The sequence below is a fragment of the Diorhabda carinulata genome, chromosome 10 (assembly GCF_026250575.1).
Source record: "Diorhabda carinulata isolate Delta chromosome 10, icDioCari1.1, whole genome shotgun sequence".
In the NCBI taxonomy this organism is placed as follows: Eukaryota; Metazoa; Arthropoda; class Insecta; order Coleoptera; family Chrysomelidae; genus Diorhabda; species Diorhabda carinulata.
The window spans coordinates 6,246,372-6,273,627 of NC_079469.1; the positions used below are offsets into that span (position 1 = coordinate 6,246,372).

The 27,256-nt window shown below is 32.0% G+C and overlaps 3 protein-coding genes across 3 annotated transcripts; 2 read left to right on the top strand and 1 right to left on the bottom strand.

Annotated features, from left to right (window-relative positions):
* The first annotated feature begins 5,132 nt into the window (after positions 1 to 5,132).
* On the top strand, positions 5,133 to 12,657 carry LOC130899104 (protein takeout-like). The gene is made up of 5 exons (XM_057808855.1): positions 5,133 to 5,301; positions 9,175 to 9,267; positions 10,137 to 10,284; positions 11,495 to 11,628; positions 12,243 to 12,657. The coding sequence occupies exons 1-5, from the start codon at positions 5,220 to 5,222 to the stop codon at positions 12,548 to 12,550; spliced, it is 765 nt and encodes a 254-aa protein (XP_057664838.1). The 5' UTR covers positions 5,133 to 5,219; the 3' UTR covers positions 12,551 to 12,657.
* A 3,404-nt stretch (positions 12,658 to 16,061) lies between these two features.
* Positions 16,062 to 25,523, bottom strand: LOC130898782 (protein takeout-like). The gene is made up of 5 exons (XM_057808295.1): positions 25,414 to 25,523; positions 22,561 to 22,653; positions 20,907 to 21,060; positions 19,128 to 19,261; positions 16,062 to 16,417 (listed from the first exon to the last, which is right to left on the bottom strand). Exons 1-5 carry the CDS (start codon positions 25,466 to 25,468, stop codon positions 16,119 to 16,121), a joined length of 735 nt encoding a protein of 244 aa, XP_057664278.1. The 5' UTR covers positions 25,469 to 25,523; the 3' UTR covers positions 16,062 to 16,118.
* A 252-nt stretch (positions 25,524 to 25,775) lies between these two features.
* On the top strand, positions 25,776 to 27,133 carry LOC130898536 (sorbitol dehydrogenase-like). Its single transcript, XM_057807916.1, has one exon. It carries the CDS (start codon positions 25,909 to 25,911, stop codon positions 26,974 to 26,976), a length of 1,068 nt encoding a protein of 355 aa, XP_057663899.1. The 5' UTR covers positions 25,776 to 25,908; the 3' UTR covers positions 26,977 to 27,133.
* Positions 27,134 to 27,256: the final 123 nt, after the last annotated feature.

Sequence of the window (27,256 nt, forward strand, 5' to 3'; positions counted from 1 at the left end):
AATTTAGACATCATGTTCTCGCTGACTCTGTTGTCCTTGTCGCTATAGGGGGACTGCTTGAACAGCTTTATCACTTGTTGTGTCCATTTTCAAGCAGAATTCTTATTTGTTGTTAACTGAGATGAGTATCGGTTGAATTTTGATGGCCAACTGATAGTGATAATTCGTTTACAGTTTGGATATTCTAATTTGTTCATTTCCTGTAATTATCACTAACAATAATTGCAAACCTACTAAAAAGAGATGTTTATTAATAACAAATATTGAATAAGATACTTTAAACAAGTGTAAGTAATATAATGCTAACGATTATATATTTCAATAGAAATAATCAATAATGTGACCGGTATCGTGAAAAACAAAATGCAGATTGTGATAGAATAGATATGTGTACCTTTAAAGAATAAAAGCAACCCTGTTACGTATTTCTAATATTTTAACACTATTTTTGTTCGTTAAATTCCGAATCATATTGGGTCCAATCGCATGCACACTTTCATTGATAAACAACAATTTTGAAAGTGCGCATGCGATCAGTTCTAAACTAATTCGGAATTCAATCCGCGATTAAAGTTACTATAAGGATGTCATAACGAGATAAGCAACTACAAAAAACATTCTCAATAGTTTGAATAGTGATAAAAATTATTTAAATAGTTTTAATCTGTATAGGCTGATTAACCTACTTATTGTTAAAAACTAAGAATAAATTATTCGAATTAAAACTTGTTTTTGAGTAATTTGAATATGACGATTGAATTTAAAATTTTATCGATGTCTGGCACGTTTAATAGATTGTTAGTTCAAGTCGAAAAATATTTAAACAAACCTCAAATAATTAAATAATTGCATTTGCTTTGAAGCGGTAATCATGTAACACATGTATGTGAAATGTTTAAAATTAACATTTTCTTATTTATGTTTTTTTCTTAGTGTTTATTGGGAAAGTCGACTTATTTAAATTGATCGCTGGGTTTATGTATGTATGGATTTGGGATCTCATATACACTGCGACCTAATGAATCTATTTTGTCCCCCTTTCTTCCTGCGATACTTCAGTACCTTGAGTTTACAGCTGATCCATTAATCCTACTCCGTTTAAAAAGTCTTCGTCATCTATTTCATACGCACCTAGGTGTAGTGCCCCGAAAAATGTGGATAGAGCTTTCGTCGTCTGTGTAACAAAATCTGCATGCCGTATTATCTGCTAGGTCTAGCGTCTTCAGGTGTATTATTTAGGCGACAAAGCCCTGATAGAGCTCCTGTTGATATTCGTAGATTTTTCTTACTTAGGGTGATACATTAAGCAGATCTACTCAGGCTATAGTTTCCCAGAAGAGTCTCAGCCCCTGTAGGTTTTCCCAATAATTAGTTTTGCTCCTATCCACCTTCTTTTTCAGTGAGTTTTCCATTGTTCTGTAGCTGATACCACAGAAGGGTTCAGGTTCCATGAAGGGCTTGTCTGACTCCACTTTAGCGAGCTTATCAGCTATTTCATTTCCCTTCGTTCCGGTGTGTCTCGGAATCCATTGTGCGGGGATTTTATTTTTCTTACCAAGCTCGTTTAATTTTTCTAAGCAATCCAAAACGAGTTCGGATTCTATGATATTGGAGCTTAGAGCTCTAATGGTTTCTTGACCGGACAAGATGATGATCTCCTATATAGATTGAACTGAATTGCATAAATTTCTGCGCTGTCCAGGCTTTCAGAGTGTTTGGTTCTGGGCCCGTACACTCCTATTCCTGTTCCGTTTGCTGTTTTTGATCCATCCGTATATCATTTAAAGGCATTTCTGTCTTGTATGGTATTTTGATCCCACTAGCTTTCCCACTTTATTATTGACATGAAGTTTTTCTCTAAACTTTGCGATGCATCGTCCTGAGGCATGTTCCAGGGTTGATCATTATTTAGGAACTGGTTTTCTTTGATGATTCCGTCCCTAAACATTCTTAGCGATGTTTTCTCTGCCACGCTTTCCAGATCGTCGGGCTTCGCTTATCACAAAAACGATCTGTGTATACGACTAGACAAGTTTTATAATAATAATATATTATCAAGAAGTGAATACAAAGTAGGACATGTACGTCACTACAGACACAAAAACATTCTCAGAATTTCAAAGATTACTTGAAATTCGAAACGTGTCATTATGATGATTATTAAGATAAATTTTAGGAAGTGAGTACGTGAATCCTTCAAAGTACTTACCAAGAACATACCGCAACTATTGGTATTTATTAATATTAAAGAGTTTTTAATTCATTTAACCGATCTACTTACGTTATTTTTATTTTAATTATTGATTAGATTCATTTTATTCCTCCACAATAGGTAGAACTTTCCAAAATTGAGTATAAAACTGCATCTTATGAATATTTATGATACAATTGAGCGGTTGTGTGGATAATCTTTTTTAATTTTGTTTGGGGTTAACAAATTTCGACTTGACGGGAACTTTTATTTAATTTTCTTTGCAATTAAGAACGACTGTTGGTCATACCTTCTCGGATTTAAAAAAAATGCATCGTCAAAATGATTTCATTAAAAAATTACAAAAGGAATTCGAAAAAGTGTTACTTAAGTCAGTGATTCCCTAAGAGGTCCAAGTGCACCTCCAAGGCTCCACAGTTCGATAGTTAGATCTGATTTTTTGACGAGTAATATGGTGTGAATGTATCAACAATGTAATTAGTATTTCGAAAGTGGTTTTGAGGTAAAAAAGTTTGCTGTAAGTGTTCAAATTGATGCCCATGCGTTTCGGCATTCGCCGATGCTTCGTTTTAATATTTTTCGACAGCGTTGCCACACTTTTGCCGGTTCAGGAAAAAAATTACAACAGTAATCCCGAGACACACGTGGAAATTACTTTCAGAATTATAGGTCCACCACTAGAGGACGTATTTGAAAATATATAAATGGAAAAGCAAATTTTTTTAAAAATTCACCCAATAAATATATATTACAATCGAATACGAATAACAACGAGAAAAAATCATTGGATAAACTATTAAGCAAATCTAAAAATTAGCAGCTTAGATAATTAATTACGTAATTAGTGGCGCTCTAGATGATCAAATTGTCATCCATCCTTTGCTATAAATGAAATCAATCGTTGACGCGTGGATAGGGCAGCAATTTCAATTTTTGCCATTTGAAACTGTCGTATTATTTCAATCATATCATTTGTCGTGGATCTTTTGATGTAAACGGGATCGTTTATTCGGCCCCACAAATAAAAATTAGGTCTGGAGATATGGGTGGCCAAATAAATAAACTTCCACGCTTTATCCACCTATCAATGTATGTTTCATAGATAGATAGATGAAAGTGGCGATTCTTTTCTTAAAACGTCTAAATATCTACTATCTCATTAAAAAAAGGGCCCAAATATTGGTCCGCCTAAAGTAAGTCCTCAAATAATTGGAGCAGAGAGGTTAGTCAAATGGGATTGACTAAATTAACTATATCTAGATTTTCTTCAAATCTACAATTGTTATTAACTTTTGGTTATAGGAAAACAATTTTTAACATGTATACGTTTACATATTTAATTTTTTTCAAAATATCTTTTTTATTCTCAGATCTTTTCGTAAATTTTTTATTATAAATTTTCTTTATTTTAGGTGATTTTGATTAGAAATTAGTTTCGATATTGTTTGAATATTTTGATTAATATTCAAATTGATTGAAAAGTAAATTTGTAGCTGTTTTTGATAAAAGTTACCTATCAAAAGAGACCAAATGTAAAGACTATTTAACAAGAAAAACATTAAAAAACTGGAAACTTACTCTAAGCTCTAAAAAGCACAGGTTTCTAGAGGGATAGTAACAAGTATAAACTATAATATTATTCTTCTTTTTAGGGGCGTTCCACTGCAGAGCTTTCAATAAAAAAATCGAGAACTAAAAAAGATTATATACATACAACCAACCCAATAGTAACTATCGTCCTATTGAATTATTACCAATATTATCGAAGATAATTGAAATACTAAAGAAAGAAAAATCGTCCATTACCTTTTCTTTTTAAGAAAAAAAAAAAATAAAATAAAATAAATGCGCTATGTTTTCTGTACTTGATGAAATATATATCTCACAATATAAGTTTTATGTGGCTCTGTTTTTTTTTGTGATTTTCCTCATTTTGAGTTTCGATTTTTCTTTGAGTCTTTATCTTTATGTTTTGATAAAGACTCAAAGAAAAGTCGAAACGTCAATTCTTATCTATCTTTTAAAAATGATTGAAAAAACTAATTTTGAAACAGAAGAGACCTGAAATCAAGAACATTTAGAAACATAAATATATCAAAAGGTCTGAAAAGATTTCTATAGAAACCAGAATCAACATTTCTATCAAACATCATTTTGAATATGGAATGTTTAAACCCATGATTTATATATTTTCACAAGAATTAACAAAATTTCAAACCGACGCAAATCTTGATTAATTATTGTACGTAAAAATTTTATTTTTATTTATTGTTATACATTTATACATATTTTCTATATTATACTTGACCATAAATTCAGTTCCAGACGATGAATACATAAGTTTTCGAACGCTCGAAATATTCATTAAAGGTAGTTTACTTTAGTGTTTCATTGCCACATTCCCAATAAGAAAACGTTTATATATATATATGAATTGTAAAGAAGTCTTTGCCAGCTATATTATGAGTAGTTTTTTATTGGGAATGTGGCAATGAAACACCAAAGTGGACTAACTTCAATATATTTTCCGAGCTTTCGAATACTAATGTATTCATCGTCTGGGAAATAATTAATTGAGATTTCCGGTGATTTTTGATATTATTAAAGCTTTTAAAAATTTTTAAACTCATAGAATTCAATGTTCAAATTGACGTTGATAGAAATATTTTTATTGATTCAACCTATATTTGAATTATAAAAAATTTTGCTTTTTTTTATATTCATTCACGTCCGGTATTTCCAAAACTACTTTTCCAAATTAATTATTAAAATATTGTTCTCGTTATAAAAAAATTGCTTCGAATTTTCGATACCTTGCTCACCTTGCTAGACGCTGAGCACCTCATTTTTCCCGCCATTCTTCCAATTATTGTTTAGATAATGTGACCGGCTATAAAAGGAAAAAAAAATTATCTGCGTTATTACTTCGTGTAGATAAGTACACACACTCGAAGAAAATCTAACCTCGTATCTCTTCTACCCACGAAACGGTTAATCGTTTGCCGCTATGGGTTTTTGTGTCAAAGCTGGTCTTCTGATCGTGACATTTTTGAGTGTCGTAAGTCAAATAGCCTCAATAGCGAAATTACGTAAGTTTTTTTATGGATATTTTATCTCGAAGTTAATAAATTAAGTAATACGAACACAAATTTTATTGGATAAATTCATATTATAGTTAATAATATACAGCAAAATATGTTTTGTATAATTTCACAGAACAACCCTTCACAATCTAATTTACTTAAATTTCCCCTTTAATATTTTTTATGTAGATAAAATTCTTGGAATCACGTGCTCAATTACCGAAAATTTCACTTCAGGATTCCAAGTCATAAATCAGTTGTAGGGATTATTCTCCAGTTGAATTACATCAAAATAGATCGATATTTTTTAGACAAACATTAATATTTTTAGCTTAATTTCAAGTACTACATTAACACTAAAAATTGATAATACAGTTTTGTATTAAAAAAAAAAAAAAATTAAATTAGTATATAGATCTCAATTATATTAAATCCGGCAACAACTTATATTTGTAACCCCAAATGTTTAGTAGCGTAGCGAGCCTAACTCGCACCATGGGCACAATACTTTTTTAGCCTTATACTTATTATTTATTGCTGATCTACCACCAACTAAGGGCCCAATTAGACGTTGCGGGATGGATGTGCGTTTCTCTCTCTCTCTCTCACCCCGTTCTGCAATAGTTGTAACGCACGTCCATCCAGCACCGTCTAATTGAGTCCTACGTCAACCTTAGTAACAATTTACGCATGTTAAAGCCCTCTTAACGTCCCATACTATAACAAAAATCGCTTCTAAATGTATAAAAATAAGATGCTACACATAATAGTGAACGCGCCATAGTCATAGTACGTAAAATAGTGAAATCCACAAATACTTAGAGTTCCCTTTGTTAGAAACACTATAAAAAAGTTCTGTGATTCAATTAGTACAAAAGTGTTATAATAAACAAATACATTAGCAAGAACCATCATGATTTCACCGCCAAAAACGACAAGACCACTGAAAAGTTCAAAGAAATCATCAAAAACACTTATTGTTACTTAGACAGATTGTGTAATTAAAGAAACAAGAAAAAATATAGATCTTAATTATATTATATCCGGCAACACCGTATCCGCAACTGTCTAGCGGACTTAACTGGTTCACGGGGCACAAATATTCAGCAATCTTTTCCAAATGAATGTGAATACAGTTTGTATTGTTTGCAATGTTAATACTTCCTTTTAAATCAAAGGAAATGCTGTTCAAACTGATATTACCTTAATATTCACTTAGACTCTAATATACTACTAGCAGCGAAACCCGGCGTTGTTCGAGTTGGAATACATCGCATGTTTAATTAGAAAATATATAAGGATACATTTGTTAACGTAGATACTATTTTCGATATTAAAAGAGCTCTCCAAAACATTCTAAATCGTTTATAATAAATAGAATTATCTAGATAATTCTAGAACTTCCTCGAACATTATAAATGGATCATAATAAACTGCACTCATTTTGAGACTTTCTAGAACATTCTAGAACTTTTTAGAACTTTCTAGAATATATAGAAACTTCTATAATTTTCTCGAACATTCCTAATCGATCATAATAAATTGCATTCATTTTGGAACTTTCCAGATCATTCAGAAAATTTCTAGAACGTTCTCGAATATGCTAAATTGATCATATTAAATTTAACTCATTTTGAAACTTTCTAGATCATTCTAGAAATTTTTGAAACTTTCTAGATGATTATAGAAACTTCTATAATTTTCTCGAACATTCCTAATCGATCATAATAAATTGCATTTATTTTGTAACTTTCTAGATCATTCTAGAAATTTTGAGAGCTTTTCAGAAGTCTTCATGCGTTAGAAAAGTACAGAAATATATGTTTTCACATTTTCGTCACCCACAACCAACATCCGCGACCAAACTCCCTTACCTGGAGACCAAAGGGTATTTGCTACCATAACGGGAAGTTGATTGGGGTTATTGGTCATAGAAAAAACCGTGTCTTTTCGTACTAAAAAAGCAGTTTTTATTTATTATACGAGGATGTATTGAAATCTAGTTAGCCTAGACCAGTTCCATGCATAAACAAATTATTGCGTTACCATAGAAACGAACAATAACTTATTGGAAGTGTCAGTGTAAAGTTTGACGTCAAAAAAGTAAACCAGAGTCACGAAATAAATTATGAGAAAAGAGATATCCACCGAAATTGTGAAAATAGAAAAATTGGTGTATTGAGCCATCATCAAGTACCTGTTTTTAAAAGGGTTAAGAGGTAAGCAGATTTACGACGATATGCTTAATACCCTTGGTGATCAATGTCCTTCGTATGCGACCTTGAAAAATCGGACTGCAAGCTTCAAAAGAGGTAAATTTTCCATCGAAGATGATGACCGATCGGGTAGGTCAGTTTCTGTGTCAGTCCCCGAAAATATCGATGCAGTTCATGACATGATTTTATCAAACCGTCGAATTGGGCTAAAACGGATATCTGAAGCACTGAATATTCCATATGAACGCGTTCGTCATATAGTTCAAGTCAAAAATTGCTGCAAAATGGATCCCCAAATGTTTGAATGTTGACCAAAAGCGTGCAAGGTTAGAAGCATCGCGTTCGATCTGAGCTCGATTTGAAAACGATGTAGACTTCTTAAACCGAATTGTTACTATGGATAAGGCTTGGATACATTTCTACCATCCAGAAACAAAGCAACAATCGATAGAATGGCAACATTCTAGTCCTCCAAGGCCTAAGAAATTTCGTGTCCAAAAATCTGCTGGAAAAGTTCTTGCTTCAGTTTTTTGGGATTGCCATGGAGTAATCAATTTTTGAATAAGGGTAGATCAATAACTGGAGATTACTATTCGACATTAATGACCACTCTACAGAAAAAAATTAGAGAAAAATGACGCGGAAAGCTATCCAAAGGTGTTTTGTTTTTGCAGGACAACGCCTCTGCACACAAATCTCATGTTGCCATGTAAAAAATTCGTGATTTAGGGTTTGAATTACTAGAACACCCCCCTATTTCATTAGATTTGGCTCCGTCCGACTAAAATCTCTCTCCTCAACTGGAAAAAAGTTTAAAAGTCGTAAAGGTCTAGAGACGTTGCAGGTTCGCTGTAATAAATGTATCCAATTAAGAGGAGAATATGTTGAGTAATAAAATATTTTGACTTGGAAATTTTGTTTGGTTCTATAGTAGGCTAAAATTTTTTTAATATACCCTCATACATTATAGATTATGTAAATTATTCTCGCGAATTGTCTCACGCTTAGCTTTAAATTTGAAAAATGTAGTTAAGTAGTAAGTAGATTTTGAATTGTAAATGATCATCTATAATTAATTCAATAGATACTTTTATTAATTTTACATAATATCTAAAAGAAATATTTCGTAAGAAGCAGTTTCAAAACAATAAAATAACTAATATTTATTATTACTTAGGAGATACATATATTTAATAATAATGATCAATATATATTAATAAAGACTAATTATTATGTATACATTTCAACACTTAAAAATGTAACTGCAACTTTTGTATATTCACCCATAAACATGAGAAATATTCAAAATTTTGATTAAATTTTTTCATATATACTTAAGTGAGTTGATTAGAAATATTACGTAAAATAACTCAAATATTTAAGCTACTCGTTTTTTTTTATTTCAACTATATGGTTAAATGGATTGTGGCCCAAGGTTAATAAACAAAATTTGTCAATATATTAATCATTTTGTCTCATTATGTTATTATATTTAACTAGTTGCAGGGTATATTTGAGATTATTACAAAAATTTAATTCAATATGTCAATTATTATGTATATGAATATTGTTCAGTTGTATTCTGCAATATTCAATAATCTACGAGTACTTATATAGACGTACTCAATTTATTTTGATTTTCAATTTAATTTTTTATTTCCAGCTAGTTCTTTTGGCAGATGTAGTGTGAAAGATCCAGAAATGGATAAATGTTTAGCTAAAAATGTTGAAGATGCAATTCATTTACTTAAAGCAGGTAAAAACAATAATAAAAATCTTCATTTCTACTTTTATATTATTATTATTATTAATATTATTAGGTGACAAGAATAAGTAATCGCGAAATCGATCATCGGTATCAAGAAATTTGACTAGACTTGGCAAAGTTTTCCAAACTGCAAACTGTCTGACGTTCGTAGTAAGCAGGTCTATAGTCATAGAGTGTTTATATTTCGGGGTTATACTTATATTTGTAATATATATCTAATCTAATACATTTCCCTGGACCCCTAACCCCTCTTTCTAGTGTCAAGAGTATATAGGCTCTTTCTACACAATCTAAACTCAGCGCAATGATCTTTTGAAAAATGATCGACACCCTCACCAGAAAACAACATATTTTATAATAAAAAGAGAAAAAACTCAAAGTGGGGTATAGTTAAGAAACGATAAATTTGACAATAATCATCATAAAAGTCATAACAGCGATGAAACCTGTCTAGTGAAAACGATCATTCGATTTTGATCAACCATTCGAGGATTTTAAATTGAATTTTCATGTTAGTTAATTTTAATTTTATTCGACAAACCAAGCTACTCTTGTATAACTTCCATATATCAATAGGAAAAAATAAAAACCTCTTTTTTTTAAATTGGGTCCTATGATATATTCTCTAATTATCTAATACGAGGGCCTCTGTATATTTAGTGATAAATATTATACGGTAAACTAAAGTATTAGTTAATATCCGCGGGTTAATGAACATCCACCTCATTTACCTGATTTAGCTATGTATGATTTTTAGTTTAACTTAAAGAAACAAATCCGAGGTCGACGTTTCACTGCTTGTGATTTTCTTAAAATATATAGGCCTCGTAAATCATATCCAAAACAAAATCTTTTAGATACGCCGGAAATAGGCTTGGCAACGCTGGATCCTTTGGATATTCCCGAGTTGGTAATTGGAGAAGGAACTGGTCCAGTAAATGTAGTACAAAATTTCAAAAATATTAAATTACATGGATTAACAAGTTCATCATGTCTAGACGCGCAGTAAGTTTTTCTCTTTTAATTATCTCATTCACTGTACAAACTCGATTTGCTTGATCTTCTTGATCTTCTATTTTAATATTTCATTCATTCATTTCACGCAATTCATGTCAATATAGCTTAATAAATGTTATACAATCTTAAGTGAATAATTTATTCAATTATCAATGAAATTGAATATAAACTACTTCAGTTTGAAAATTTCTGAATCTATTTGGAAACGCTTGGACAAGCTAAACGGGAAAAAAGTTACCTTGTAATGGATTCTGGGACATACTGGAGTGGAGGTAAGCGAAATAACTGACAGACTAGCTAAAGTAGGGGCAGACAAACCCTTATAGGACCTGAACCCTTTTGTGATATTAGCGCCAGAGCAATAGAGAACGCATTGGAAAAAGGTAAATAGGGGTAAAACTAGTTACTGTGACAATCTACAGGGGATGAGGCAGGTTATATCCAGAGAAGATATACTGTTATCAACCTAGGCGAGAACAACCTACGAATACTAACAGAGGTTGACTAAATGGACACCTAAAGACGCTAAATTAAGTAGATTCTGTGTGTGCAGAGGACGAAACCGCTATCCACATTCTCTCGAAGTGTGAGACACTACAGAACTCCGGAGCAGTACACATGGGAACATGAATTAGAGGACGTGAACATCTCTGGCTGGAGCCATCTCACATTCTGAACTTTATAGGAGGAGTGTGATTAGCTGTAAACACTGAGCATTACCCGGTAACACACTAATACACAGTAGATTCTTTGGGTTGCGGTTTGCATGATACGCTGATATACAAACATTGGTCATTAATTCAATGAGATATAATGAAGTGACTCTAATTGTTCAGTGATGACAATATTGTTCTTTGTTAAGCCTAGTTTGCACGAGGCCATCGCTAGCTGACAGTCACATCGTCAGCTTGGTATTTGCCTTGTGTAAACAGTTTTCAAACGCCGGCCGCCATCGCTGGCGAATGTTTTTTGTTTATGTGTAGAATTTCTACGACAAAATGCCGAGAAAATCAACGAAGAGGTTACTTCAAAATTCGTGCAACTTTATATAGAGCAATCAACTCTTCTCTTAATAATACAGACAACTTTAAACGTGTGTCCAACGCTGGTTTGTCTGCTTTACTCTTTTAAACATTATCACATGTCAGTCCCACTACATCAAAGAAATAAAATAATTTAAATCCAAATTCTATTGTAGTTTCGACTCGAAAAATAACATATTGACAGCAAGATCTATAACGCCCGAGTTGAGACTACAAGGCAAATATTCAATGAAGGGGAAAGTACTGTTGCTACCAATCTATGGAGACGGAGACTGTAATATTACATTGAGTGAGTACTTTGAGTTTTACTAGAAAGTTCTAATGTATTGTAAGGTTTATCGTATTTATTCAATCGCAAAACGAGTGAGATAAATTTATACAAACGGTGTATCTTATTTATGTAATTTATTTATACACGCTAACTATTCACTTCTCATTGTCCCGATGTACTCCCTATGCCATCAAATCATTGACTCACTGTTGAACTTTCGCTTTATATATAAAAACACCTTCTGGAACCTTGGAATTCTTGAAATATCGAGATTACCTCAAAATACAATGGCTTTTCTAGAAATTATATCTATAAAATACAGTCACAAAAAGGGTAAACAGACTAAAAATATTCTAGGCACACACGCCAAAGTTTAGCTTCGATAACTATAATTGTTGAATTAACTTTCTACCGTAATTTTCGAGGCACTTGTATGTCTTCTTCATAGAAGGTTGTCACTTCAATGTGAGTAGTTTATTAGACGCGGGAGCCTCCTAAAGTACCTTAATAATCAAATCAAAATTGTGTCGCAAGAATGCAAATTCATTCACTCAATCACGAAAAAACAATGTTAAGAGAAAGAAATATGCTGAATTGTTTTTAATTTACATTAAATTAAATTTTATTTGCAGTTAATACTAAAATTAATCACACTATATTGGGAGAAACCGTAGAGAAAAAAGGACACACTTTTTTTAATATCTACAACTATACTGTAACTTTGAGACCAGAGAAGATGATTTACAAATTCGATAACTTATTCAATGGAGATCGACAATTAGGCGAACAAGTTTTAAATGTTTTGAACGATAACTGGAATGAAGTTTTCACAGATGTAAGAGATGGATACGAGAAGAGTTTTGGTCTCATTTTTCATGGATTAGGAAACAGAGTATTTTCTAGAGTACCTCTAAAAGATATATTCTTAGATTTGGAATGATAATTTCACTATTTTTCGTAAAATTACTATTAAAAAGTATTATTAGCTTTAATAGAAACTGTAGATATTCGTGGGTATTTTAATAAAGATCTTATATATTAAAAAAATTGATGATTTCCATTCCAAGTCCGTTCAGGCGTTCTACCCAACCGATTTGCTACATTACTTATGGGAGTTTTTCACATACACACGTTCTATCCTCAATATCTCAGGTTCCATTCAAGATAGAGACTTCGTTTTGGTTTAATAACACTCGCTGAAATATCCTCTTTCTTTTGAGTTTTTGAACACTTAAATCGGTTGAGTTGGAGAGGAGCTAGGCGCGGACATTCAATGTGGAGTTATGGATTTTTGTAGGTTTTTGGAAATTTTTCTACATTCAAAGATCTATATCTCAGGTTCTAATATAGCTGCAGAGTTCGTTTTGGTTTGAGAACACTCGCTGAAGCACCTTTTTTCTTTTTAGTTTTTGAACACTTAAATCGGTTGAGTTGGAGAGGAGCTAGGCGCGGACATTCAATGTGAGGTTATGGATTTTTGTAGATTTTTGGCAATTTTCCTACATTCAAAGATCTATATCTCAGGTTCTAATATAGCTACAGAGTTCGTTTTGGTTTAAGAACAGCCTCTTTCTTTTGAGTTTTTGACCATTTAAATATAAATTAGATCCTTAGATGTCAGATTAGATGCCAAGGAACCCGTTTGCCATAAAGAGACATTCCGTAAAGTATTAGCATAAATTGTAATTATTTATTGAAAATATTCACAGGAGGTACTAAAACACAATCAAACATTTCTAATTGAAATGCATTTTGTCGAACATCGTCTTATCCACTTGGTTCAAACAGTGTCGAGACAAATAGTGTACCTGGGCTTATCTTACGCGAAAAGGCAGAAGAATTTTCAAAATCACTGGGACACAGTTCTTTTCGTGCCAACAACGGTTGATTGGTAAATTTTTAGAAGTCCCATGAAATTGTGTTTAGGAAAGTTTGCAGCGAAAGTGCAAGTGTCAATAACGAGATATGTGATAAATCATTTTTTCAAGTGCTTACCTGATAAAACACTCATTTTAAAAAATGAAAAATATCATGGCGGTAAGCACAGTAAAGAGCGATTAACGATATTGCTGGCAACAGACATGACAGGCTCTGAAAAACTCAAACCATTAGTTATAGGAAAGGCTAGAAGGCCTCGTTGTTTTTCTGGTTGTAAATCTCTACTACTAGATTATGATGCTAACAAGAAAGCCTAGATAGCAGCCGAAATATTCAAAGGATGGCTCATTAAAGTACTATTCATTGACAACTGTACAGCTCACCACATAATTCCGCCTTTGAAAGCAGAGAAAGTTAAATTTTTTCAACCCAATACAACCTCTAACCTACAGCCCTTAGATCAAGGAATAATAAAAAACTTCTAATTCGCTTACAAAAAGGAAGTTGTTAGGAAACTGATAACAAATATGGAACAACAGTCAGCTTTATCTATTAATGTATTACATGCAATTAGGATGATTGAGAAGAAGCTTCGGAAGAACCTTTTGAACCGGACATGAGTGTAGAGGCTAATTGGAATAAATTATGTAACATGTGCAAGTCTAGCTACTACTGGAACACGAAATGATGCTGAAATCACCGACATAGTTAATCAGAATATGGATGACGATGACGTTGATGAAAAAGACGTTGATGATACTCATTCAAGAAGTTTTGAATCACTAATAATAAATAACGAATCCAGAGCTGCAATCAACACACTACGAACTTATTTTTGTTGTCTGTTATCTAATAATAAAATAAGGTCTTATATGATTAAAAGATTAAATTCATTGAAAATTGTTTTATTTTTATATAAAATCAAATAATTGAACAATAAAAATATAGAAATTTTCAGGATATAGTTTGTTTTTATGTTTATATTTTATTTTATTTTATTTACAATAAGTTTTAACGCATTATTTTTTTTTAATTTTCTTTGAACTATTTTTTTCTTTATTATTTTCATTGGTTGATTTTATATTTTAATTCGATTGAAATTTGAAGATATTAATTAGGTTTTTTTTAAAAACCCCCATTTTTTTTGTTAACGAAAAATTTTGATGAGCAGTATTTTGATTTAGTTTCAAGGTTAAGAAATTTAATTTTAATGATAATTAATTTTGGTTTATGGGGATAAACTAGAAATTTTAAGTAAATTGTTTTATCATTTTATTGTTTACATTAGGGGATGTAAATTAGTTTGAGTTTATGTGGATGAGCTAGAAATTTTGAATAAATTAATTTATCATTTTATAGTTTACATTAGGGGATGTAAATTAGTCTGAGTTTATGGGGATGAGCTAGAAATTTTAAATAAATTGATTTATCATTTTATAGTTTACATTAGGGGATGTAAATTAATTTTAGTTTATAAGGGCAAATTAGAAACTTTAAAACTTTAAATAAATTGTTTTATAATTCAATAGTTTACATTATGGAATGAAAATTAGTTTTAGTTTATGGGAATAAACTAGAAATTTTGAATAAATTAATTCATCATTTTATAGTTCACATTAGGGGATGTAAATTAGTTTGAGTTTATGGGGATGAGCTAGAAATTTTGAATAAATTGATTTATCATTTTATAGTTTACATTAGGGGATGTAAATTAATTTTAGTTTATAAGGGCAAATTAGAAACTTTAAAACTTTAAATAAATTGTTTTATAATTTAATAGTTTACATTATGGGATGAGAATTAGTTTTAGTTTATGGGAATAAACTAGTAATTTTGAATAAATTGTTTTATTGTTTTATAGTTTACATTAGGGGATGTAAATTAGTTTTAGTTTATGGGGATGAACTAGAAATTTCAAAGAAGTAAATTTATTGCTTAATAATTTATATTTTAGTATTCATTTCTTTGATTGAGGTTGAAAAAATAGTTGATAAAAAATCTGCAAATTGTATAAAACAAAAATAAATAACGGATTTTCTTCAGTGTACACTTCACTTCACTAATAGGTTATTAGTTTTAATATGTAAAAAATATATGCATATTATATAAATTAAGTTGAATTGTTATTTAAATTTGACTCCCCAAATCGAAAAATATACTTAGAAATAGCGCCTTGGTCAGTCTAAATTGCAGCAGTTGAATTATATGTATCTCGAAGTTCTCTTTAAGTCGAAAACTTGTTAATTAGAATTTTTTTTTTCGTGTCGTGATAGTTTTTTTTATATTGTTACACTAAACTTATCTGATTATTGTTTTACTTTTTAATTTAATTATTTTTATTACTTACCATATATTTTTTAGCCTTGATAAGGATCAAATAAATGATCGAAACGTTGGCATTTTAAAAAAACTCTAGACAGTTTTATTTCGAGTCTTCAACCCACAACATCATTCGAAATTACCTACAGTCTCTGAAGACGATAACTTAGTTATAGAAACGCGCGCTAGACAGTGTAACTGTGACTGATGATGTAGGGGTAGCGTTCCTACTTGCGGGAATAAAAAGAAATATGTATATTTCCCAAGTATATTTAGAAACTTTGTACTAAGTTTAATAAACAAAAATTTGATTATAAAAACATGTCATCGAAAGGAATTTGAGACAGTACAATATTCATCCTATCCATATAAATTTTGCTGAATGTCGCATCAAACGATGGCTTGATCTCTTTGAAGATATCAAGTGAGTTTTCGTTCATTGTATTTAATATATCTGCTTCTATTTTTCGGTTGGTTGGAAATATATCTTGGAAATAGTATATCACACGTGACGGACGCAAATCCATAGTATAACTTTTAAGCTTCATATACTTTTTGCCGTTTTTCTCGAAAAATTCGCATTTAATCGTGTGCCGATCGGTATAATCAACTGAAATAAAACAAGAAAAATATTAGTTTATTGTACATCAGTTGCCGAAGGAATTTTAGCTTTTGCTATGTTATATGATTCAAAAGATTTCTATCATTTCAAGTCTCTGAGCTTCGGCCAGATATTTAATTGTTAATTGATCATTGAGTTCTGATGAACAACAATTCAATGATCTTTTTTTGAGATGTAGACTTTGGAGACGTATCAGAGATCAACAAGTCAGACATTATACTTGTATCCCAGAAACCCTTGTAGCGCTCTTCCATCATGCATAGGCTCTCTATGCTCTTAGCCCTTAGTATAGGCCAGGGATTCCCAAACTATTTTAGGTAAGAGACCCTTTTTCTTTACTCAACTGATATCTCAGACCCCCGACAAAATACTTACCAATTTAGAAACTTCGCGGTTGGTTAAGTGAGTGAAATTAACATTCTTTAGTCATCAAAATTTATCAAAATAAATACAATTAAACTCAGTAAATATCAAGTGTAGTTAATAATTATTAATACAAGTTACGTAGAAATACTTGAGTAGGAATTATTTTTTGAAAAAACATTTAAATCGTAAAGTGAAGATAAAAAAATTCAGTGCGATGGATGATTCTGGTGACTTTCTACCAATCTAGCTAAATTTGATTTAATATTGGTGGCCTTAAATCGCCACGTTCGTTGATTTTCAAACGGTACCTTTGTTTTTTCAAAATGTTTTTTTTTTTTGGAAAAATCGCAGTGACAGTTTCGAAGAGCATACATTAAGTATATTGCCCTTTCGATTCCCTTTTTTAGAAACTCTGTACGACTTTTTTTGCCCGAGAAACCTACAGTATTATCGTTCAAGTTCCGACGAAATTGAAAACGCAAATGCACTTTCAACATAAGTGCAAGCGTGTCGTATAGTCAAATATCCGGAGCATTTTTGGACTTCAACTTTATAATCTCGTTCGGGTTAAATTGCGTATATGCGCGCTTAAACCAGTGCGAGTCAAAACATGCCTGAAAGATTTATACGCTTGAATACATTATATTATCTTACAGGAATTTTTCCCGCTTTTTAACTAGTCAAATTACTCATCTTCTACGAACTTGTGCATGCTTATCGATTGTTAAGTTTTTTTAAAAGTACAAGAATGATACGTCGTTGACTCCCAAAAACAGTTTTCGTTTATGTCGACCCCTTGGAAACCGATATTGACCCCTTTAGGAATCCCTTATTGCATATCCTATTTTTTATTTGCAGTGTTGTCTTCAACAGGTTCACCATAATTGTCAGATTTAATATTTCTAAGCAAATACTGCATCACAGATACAACATATATCCAAGCCTTTAGCTCTAAATTGATTAATTATTTAGGGGCCATCACAAATACCAGCTTCAATATTTTCTATAGTGAGCTGAGGGAATTTTTGTCAAATGTCATAAAAGCAGTTCCCCTTTTTATCTAATGATTTAACAAACTGTTTTATGATCTCCAGTTTCATATTTATTGGTGGAAGGATCATTTTGTCATAGAATGAATTCTGGACTATATTTTTGTCCAGACTCCAGATTTTTTCATATTAAAACTAGCTGACTCGGCGAACTTCGTACCGCTTAACAGTCGATTCTTTATTTTTTTAGTTTTTTCAAATACTTATTCTGCTATTCGGGACTTTGGTTCTGCTAATAACATAAAAAAGAAAGTTAATAAGGCAACAATTACATTAAGAATTAAAAACTAAAAATCATGAAACAACTAGAATTCTTCCATTTCATTAATTTCATTTATTATATTTAATTTTTTTCTTATAATAAATTAAGTTGTATTTTTATTGTAGTACTTTATGAAGAGTCAAAATAAAGGACTTCTACTATTCACCTTAATATTTCGAAAATGACTTTTGCTGTTCTTCAAATGAGAAAACAACTACTTCCCTGGCTAATGCCTCGACGAATTTTGAATCACAACTCCTCTGAAAAGCGTGATGTCAATGGACCCTTTTGTCGAAATTAACATCCCCAATGGCTCGCAATTGCAAGGAGTAACTATCCTTGTTCGGGTTTGAGACCCGAACTGAAGATAACGTCAAAAAGTGTCGCTATTCGGTACATGCAGTTAAACATTTCCCAGCGAATATTAAGTGGCGCCATCCTCACTTCTAACTGCGAACCACTGGTCAGGTATAGTCGCCAATTTCTATGGTAACTGAGGTCTGCAAAATGTATAAAATAAAGGATTTGTACTATACCCGTTCTTCAAAATGGAAAACAACTACTTTCCTGGCTAATGCCTCGACAAATATTGAATTACAACCCCTTTCACCATTAACATGATTATGAGTAACATGTCGTAAATACAATTACATTTTACAGGAAGTCCTCTTTACTCTTAATAGTCATTTGGTCATGTTAACTCCAAATAGCTGATTTTTATTCAGTAATTTTTTGGTTCCGCAGCCCTTGAAACTGCATTAATCTTTTGCATTGTGGTTTTAAAAAAATTCCATTCTGCAGTCAATGATCATTGTTATTTTCAAATAACGGTGCATTCTGTATACGTTCAATTGACTTATACACTTGATCTGAATTTTTTATTTCACTTTTCTTTTGTAAATTTAATAGAAATCAAAATATTAGCAAGTTACGTTACTTTATCAACACACTGTATATAATTTAACAGTAAATATTCTTATTCTTATTCTTTTAATAGTTTCATCTACAAGATCTTTCTTACCCATTGTTGAATTGAATTTTCCATGTGCTTTGATGGGAAAAAGTATGGTTGCTTCCATTTCGTAATCACCTTCCATAGTTGCTTGTGGAGTTCTTGTATCGACAATCCAATTGCAATCAGTTCCTAGATTTATTCTAAAACGAAATTTAAAAAAATTGTGAAGCCAAGTTTTTTTTAATATTAGTAACTGCATTATACCAAGCTACAATCGAAAAGAAGTAATTTTCTTAACATCTTAAACGAAATGCTATCTAATTGCAGGTGTGATTCGTTCTTCAGAGTCTTCTGAATTAACAGATCGAGTTTTCTATACAATTTTTTCATTGAGTAGTAGCTTTGTTTATAGATAAAACTTTGTTTTCACGTGGTGGTTTTTGTTAAAAATATTAGTCTTTGATTTGTGAAAAAAATTTTGAAATATCTAAAATCATAGTAGACCCATGATTTTTAAGTTTTGTACATCGACTTAAATGTTAATTTTACACCACTAATCTCAATATCATTTCGTATTTGCTATACAAAAGAAACTTTAATGTATAGAAAAATAGGTTTTTTGAACATTTTTCAAACATTCAACATTAGTCTTCAGCCAAGCAGGACTGGAATGAAAATTACCTCTCTGGGACAACAGTTTATAATAAAATGTTTCCGTTTTGCAGTATCTATAAATATATGAAATTAAAATATTCGTCAGTCTCGCAGGAACACAAGAACGGCTGGACCGATTTGGTTAATTTTGGTCTTGAAATATTTGTGAAAGTGGAGAGGAGGTTTAAAAGGTGAATAAATATGAAAATGCTCGGAATTAAATAAAAACAACCATTTTGTTATTCCTCTATGTTTTGTCACAAATTAAACTTCTGAACGCAACCATAATATTTTATATTTGACAGCCAACCTCAGACAAAGAGTGCATCCTTCTATCTTTGTGAGTGACAACTGACTGACTGTGAAGAAGGTGATGAATAACGTTATTGAGGCATCAATCATAAAGGAAAAATACAAAGGAGATGATGTTTTGATCCCGCGTAAACCGATGATTCCATACGCCTGGCCTTTGCGTTGACTATAAATAAATCGCAAGCCCAGTCGTTGGAAGTTTGCGGAATCAACTTGGAGTTTATCTATTTCACGCATGGACAGTTATAAGTCGCTTATACGCGCATCGGAAAACAGTCATCTTTGTTTATTTACGTACCGCAAAACAAAATAAAACTTTATCAGAAAGCTCTAAATTGATCATCTGTAATTAATCCAACATAATAATAAAAATTCATTCATACCGAGAATTTTTATTATTTGCTTCAATAAAAAAAGGACTCCTTTTGTTTATTTTCAGTTTATTTTATACAAAAGTTTTATTTATTGATTGAGACAGTACGAAGTCAGCCGGGTCAGCCTCAACAGTTTATGGTGTATTATTATTTCTTACAGATAATTTCTACGGACTCCGAAATTTCTGCTCAATCAACCATCGTAGAACCATTCGCGGGCGCTCCTTACCAATTCTTATGGTAGTAGTAGATTCAGGATCCCTGAATAATAATTTTGAAAATAATTATGCAATTGCAAATTGCATTGATTGCACTCTAATGGAACTTTTAAATCTACTATATTTTGAATCGGTTTCATGGGATTTCACGCAGAAAATCGTATCTCGATATGTGGTGTCTACCAGTTTTTCTTTATTTATGACGATTATGATCTGAATGTCCTTCACTATACCAGAAACAGAAATAATTTGTTCTACACCTTATAAAATAAAAATAATACACTAACTTGACATTGTCAACGTGAATGTTTTTAGTTGTCCCACGTACGGTTACATTTACGAATTTTATACGCGAAGAAAACTGCTTTGAAGAATCAGAAACCAAATTCATCTCTTTCACAAAGTATGGTTCGTTTTGGGGAAGACCGAGTTCTTTGTTACCTGAAAATGGAAAAGCATAAACTATTATATATTTTGAAATTATAACAATAATTTCGATGAAATTCACATCTTGAACATCTCTGTAATAGTAGCAATGACATAATAGTATAAAACAACTAATATTTTTAATGAAATAATCACTATTCTAAAATAAGTTGTATTTTGAATTTTCAATTCATCGATGTAATCATCTTCTGCTTTTATTATTCCGATACACAATTTTGTTAAAAAAGATTTCGACAAATAATTGTCGTCTATTTGGTTCCATTTGTTTTTCAGGATATTCCAAAGAAGTTAAGTGGAAGTAGGATATTGTTATTCGACTTCCTTATCCAATTTGTCTCAGAATAACTAAATCAGGTTGAGATCAAGCGACTGTGACGGCCAATTCACTACTCTCAGTTTATTCATCTTTACAATTGTTTCCAATGCTGTTTGCATAGCTTCGAAGAATGCTTGGGATCTTTGTCACGCTGGAAGTTGAATTTTCTGCCGATCAGACGCTGGCTAGAACGTTTTACATTTTCCTTTAATATTTTTTATAACCTTCTTTCTTCAACTTCTCTTTAATTTTCACCAGGTATTTAGTCGCCGTTACTACAAAACATTTCCAAACTATCACCAAGTGTTTGCCGTGTTTTACAATCGGGATTACACATGGATCTAATATCCGTTCTTCCTTTGACCTGCGCACAAAAATTCTTCTCTCAGACTCAAAAAACTCGAGCTTTAACTCATCATTCTCTTCATGCGTCCTGTTTTTATATTCTCTAGCCCACTACAACCTTTTAATTTCATTTAGACGTCTTAAAAGACGTTTTTTCCTTCCAAAAAGGACAGTTTTCTCAATCTCCTTTTCACTGTAGTAGAAGTACTCTAAGACAGATCCCTAGATTCATTGATTCGAGCTGTTATCTTTAGGCCTGTGTGTCGTCGATTACGATTACTGATCAATACAGCAATAAATTTAGTAGAGTCGTTAAAAATTGCCCATTATTGACCGCGGTCAGTAAAAACAATAAGAGTAGTTTTGTATAGTAGCTTAGTCAAGTAAATAGATCCGATTCTATTTTTGGGATCAGGTAGAGTTCCCTATCAAGGGCTGTTAACTAGTAAACTGTCCCTAAACCAAGTCTAAACGCGAGTGTTAAGTCGATTAGTTTACAATATAACAAACCAAAATGTCGCTTTCAGTTGCAAGAAGATACAACACATATTGAAGTTTATGACGTTCTGAGTGCATTGAAGTATTCTGAAAGGTTTTGAGCTTCTTAGCATCCTTTGATTGATAAGCGTTTTGATTTTTTGGATATTCTTTCTCCAATTTCTTCTAAGATAATATTCATAGTACCGACAACTCTTTGTCTTTTTATTTTGATACAACCATTTGATGCTTGCACAAAATTAGTCTGAACGAAAAATGATATACTTGCCGTTTCTGAACTAAATCTAGAATAATTTCACAAATTTATATACTTATATGATTTTTTCAATATTTACCGTTTTTGAAAGTTTCAAAAGATGTTTCTATAGCTCTGGCTACGCATTGTGGTAAGTCAGGTTGGTTTCGGTGACATTTTTGAATGCTGCTAGCTAAAATAATAACATCTTTTCAATATATACTATCGTATTAAGCAATTTGTCTATTATCACTATTTCAACGTTCATTCATTATCATTAACTGCTTCACAAATTCTACCTCAAAAATTTGAGTTAACTTTTTCACAATTTTATAAAACTCTGAGAGAACTTTAACTCTATTTAGGAGAAAGAATGTGGATAGATCAGGGAAAAAACTAACGGAAACAGAAGTTGGGATATAGGTAAGGAAAATGCGGGTGAACAGAAAACTATTATTGGACTCGATAACACGGATCCAACTCACTGGACATGAACAAGAAATGCCTACAGCTCTTCACTATTAGTAAAACGGAGCATAATTTTACTCAATGCATGAGAAGATTGGAGGAAAGGAGAGAATGTAATAGTATAGCAAACTGGATAGGCAAAGAGCACATTAACACGCGAAAGATATCTGGATAACAGTGGCAACAAGATAGGAGAAGAATAGTGAGAAGAAAAAACACCAAAAATCAGTAGTTGAAGTATTAGCAGAAAGTTGCTCTGAGCAAGACCCTCTATTATTTCTATAACGAACTCTATAATGTCAAAATGAACCTTCATATCCGATTTTGCCTTTTTAGGAAGATATTAGCCAAGTTAGAGTCTGAGCAATTGAAAAAATTGTATTGTGAATTAAGAATAAACAAAAGTTGCTGTATTTTACAGATCATAGTTAAATAGACACTTCTTTGTCAGTTGTCTCTCGCGCAAGAATGTTACTCAATTTTCTAAGATGTAGTACTGATCTGCTTTTCAAGTTGAATTGTTTAAGAAAAGTGATTAAACAAAAATGGACAAAGAATAAATAGGATCATGCAACTTTCCTCAAATCAGCTAAGAACATCCGTACAATGACTTGGAAGGAGTTGGCTATGGAATTGCAGTTTCTCTATGAAATTGATGGGGAAACAAAACCAAAACCATTGAGGCCTATGCGGTCTTATGTACACGCCTGGAACATTCTTTTGCTAAAGACATATGGAGTATACAGTATTGAGTATTACTAAGAGTAGATTTTTGGTTTAAAACTGAATGATTTTTAAGTTCATTTAAAACTGTGATTGATAGATATAACCTTCAAAAATTACGTTTAATACTACTTGTTATACTAAACGTATAACTAGCACCCTCTATGAGATTCAGATATAAAAACAAATTCATGGGACGTATCAGTTTTCAAGACGTATTCATTTGAAATAACATTGCAATGTTGCTAATAATTTTGGAGAAATCGTGAAAAATGGAAGGAATTATCAGTTAGTGGATAATTCGGATTCTAATCATCATACCATCGTTTATGAAAAATTCTTAGGCCTATTCTTTTACAATTTGAAATTTTTGAAGAGTTCAAATTATCCGTTAGAAAAGTATGTGAGTAAAGTTTTGGAAATTTTGTTGACAGTGTCTATCAAACTGTCTTCAAATATCTATTGCCGTCAATCGCATCTTAAAATTTTTAAAATTAATTAAATTGGAAAAGCAGCCATGGCGTCAAAGAAAAGTTGATGAGAGAACGGTACAACATTGCACATTGGTTTAATCTTTTTAATAGTGAACATTTCAAGCTTGAAGATTTTTCGCGCTCAGATCTCCCACCTGAGTGCAAATTAACTGAGATTCAAAAGAAACGTGTAGATTAAGGATGTGGTTGATCTGTGGGTAAAGTGTGTAAACAGCTAATGCTGAACCACTTACTGCAAAAGTTGCGTGAAATAAGATTAAATAATTTGTGGACCAGGAGGGATTGGAAGCTCGTCGCGATTTTCTGCCTATTAGAGTACTGAAAAAGTATAGAAAGTACTCACGATCTGTGGAAAAATCCCATTATGATTCCTAGCATGTTTAAAGAGCGACAGCTTATCATCGATTTTATTATAAAAATTTTTTCGGCATCTAAAATATGTATGAACATTCGTAAAAGTCTCCAAGTGTTTAATATGTTTCCGAAAAAGACCTTTTTCAAAAAGACGTGGATTGATGTAAGCTATCGTTCTATGAACATGACAAGGATAAGAAAATCTCAATCTCAATGTATACCCAAGATTTTTTTAAACGTCATAAATACTACGACAAAAGGCAGAAAGAATCAGAAAACCGCGAAAAATCACTGGTCCAATTCCGTTTGGTCTATGGAGGTATTGAGCCTCTACTACATCTATCATCTATTCCGGACCTTGCACCGTCAGATTACTATTTATTCAATTCGATGTTTTCTTTTTTACCAGACTTTAAAGAAAATAAGTGTCCCAATAAGAATTTTTTGGTAGGTTTATCTAGTTATAGGGTAAAAAATTTTTTACGATTTTGATGTCAACAATTTTTTTTGGAAGGCAAAAATGTCAGAGACTCGTTTTTCCATTAGGGATATACTACCCCGTTACCAAAAAAGTGGTTTTCCTACCCGTGGCAGAGGGAGAGAGATTCGTTAGATGATTTTTAGGTAGGATAAGGGAAATTTTTTATAAGAGGAAGGCTTGTTGGAGTTGGCCCTGATATAGGAGCTGCCTCTCTACCTCCTACCCGTATTAGATGACAGAGCTCACTAATTTCTCAAAAAAACTACTGAAAATTAAATTCACTGACAATTTACTTGGTGTTCAATTTATATAAAATAATAGGGCAGACTTTAGTTACACAATCATTACGTTTTCTTAAAGTATAACTTCAAAGAAATTGGAAAGATAACTAATTTAAAATTACAGAAAATAAAATTAGAAGATGATTACTTACGCAATTTCGCTGCTAATGCAATGGAAATACAACTACATAATAAAAAGAATCTCATATTTTACAGCTTAATAAAAGTTTTACACAAATAAAATTGATTTTAAAATGACAATGAATTTATAATTTTGCTAATTATCAACATAATTACCTTGGTTCAAAGTTTAAAGAAAAACTTATTTTTTTTTTCTATCGAAATGAAGTACACGTCCTTGTATCCTATAATATTATTTGAAGTTTTCCTATGTGTACTAGTATTCATTTACATGATAACCAGTTAAAATATGCTCTGGTGTAAATAACAATATGATGTCATCAATGTTATTCTATTTTTAATTTTTGTTTGACGAAAATAAGACAAAAAGTGAAAAGTCTGAAACACACTAAAATCTATAGGAAAAAAAATGACAATTATTGTCACTTTCGGACGTAGCATTAGTCAAAATTTTTCGTTTAAATTACAATCTTCCATTTTAAACCCGTGAAAAAAACCAAAACAAAATGGCACAAGATAATCTATCAGCAATTCTAGTCAAACCGAACGAAATTAAATTAGAACAAAGACCAATTCCTGAACCAGGACCAAATCAGGTGCTATTGCAGATGGAGGTAGTCGGAATTTGTGGATCAGACGTACATTATTGGTTAGAAGGACGTTGCGGACCTTTTATTTTAGAAAAACCCATGGTAATGGGTCACGAAGCATCCGGGACAGTGGTAAAGTGTGGATCCGAAGTAACTTCGTTAGAACCAGGAGATAGAGTCGCTATAGAACCGGGAGTACCTTGTAGAAGATGTGAATTTTGCAAAACTGGCAGGTATAACATTTGTCCTGATATACTTTTCTGCGCAACTCCGCCCGTTGATGGAAATCTCGCAAGATATTTCGTCACAGACGAAGATTTTTGTTTCAAACTACCTTGTAATATGAGTTTTGAAGATGGGACTTTAATGGAACCGTTAGCAGTAGCAGTACACGCATGCAAACTTGGGAAAGTTACTATTGGTTCCGTCTGTTTAGTACTAGGTGCTGGACCTATTGGGCTATGCACGGTAGCTGCTTTCAGGGCTTACGGAGCGCGTAAAATCCTCATCACCGATCTATTAGATTATAGATTAGAACTAGCGAAAAAAATGGGTGCAAACTTTACTTTGAATACCTCGGGAATGGATGAAGATGCAGTTACTGAGAAAGTATTGAGTTTACTAAAAGAAGAACCTCACGTATCTGTCGAATGCGCTGGATCCGAACAATGCGCAAGACTTTGTATGAAAGTAACTAGAGCTGGAGGAGTTATGATACTGTTAGGTATGGGTGGACTTGAAATGACGATGCCGTTCGGTGCTGCTTTGGTTAAAGAAATAACTTCTATAGGATCTTTTAGATATAATAACGATTATCCCGAGGCTATAGAAATGGTGAGATCTGGAAGGGCCGATGTTCGAGGTCTTGTTACGCATCATTTCACATTGGAAGAAACCCAAAAAGCTTATGAAACGCACAGGGATAAGATTGGAAATCCCATTAAGATTATGATACACTGTAATCCCAATTGGAAACCGGAATAGGAATATTTAGAATTGATACTAATTTTTTCTGGAAATTATTCGATTTTTTGTATAACCTAGTAAGAAAAGTAGACTATAACATTGTTAACAGTAAAGGTTCTATTGGTTTCGTATACAAGCACACACTTTTTTGCAATAAATAAAGTTTCAACTCACATTGTAGCATTTCATTTCTATTACTTTGAATTATACACAAAAACGCTGGTTTTTAATTTATACGAGAATGGCGCTATATATTTTATTTATATTCAAAGTAATCACGATGTACATCAACCCATTT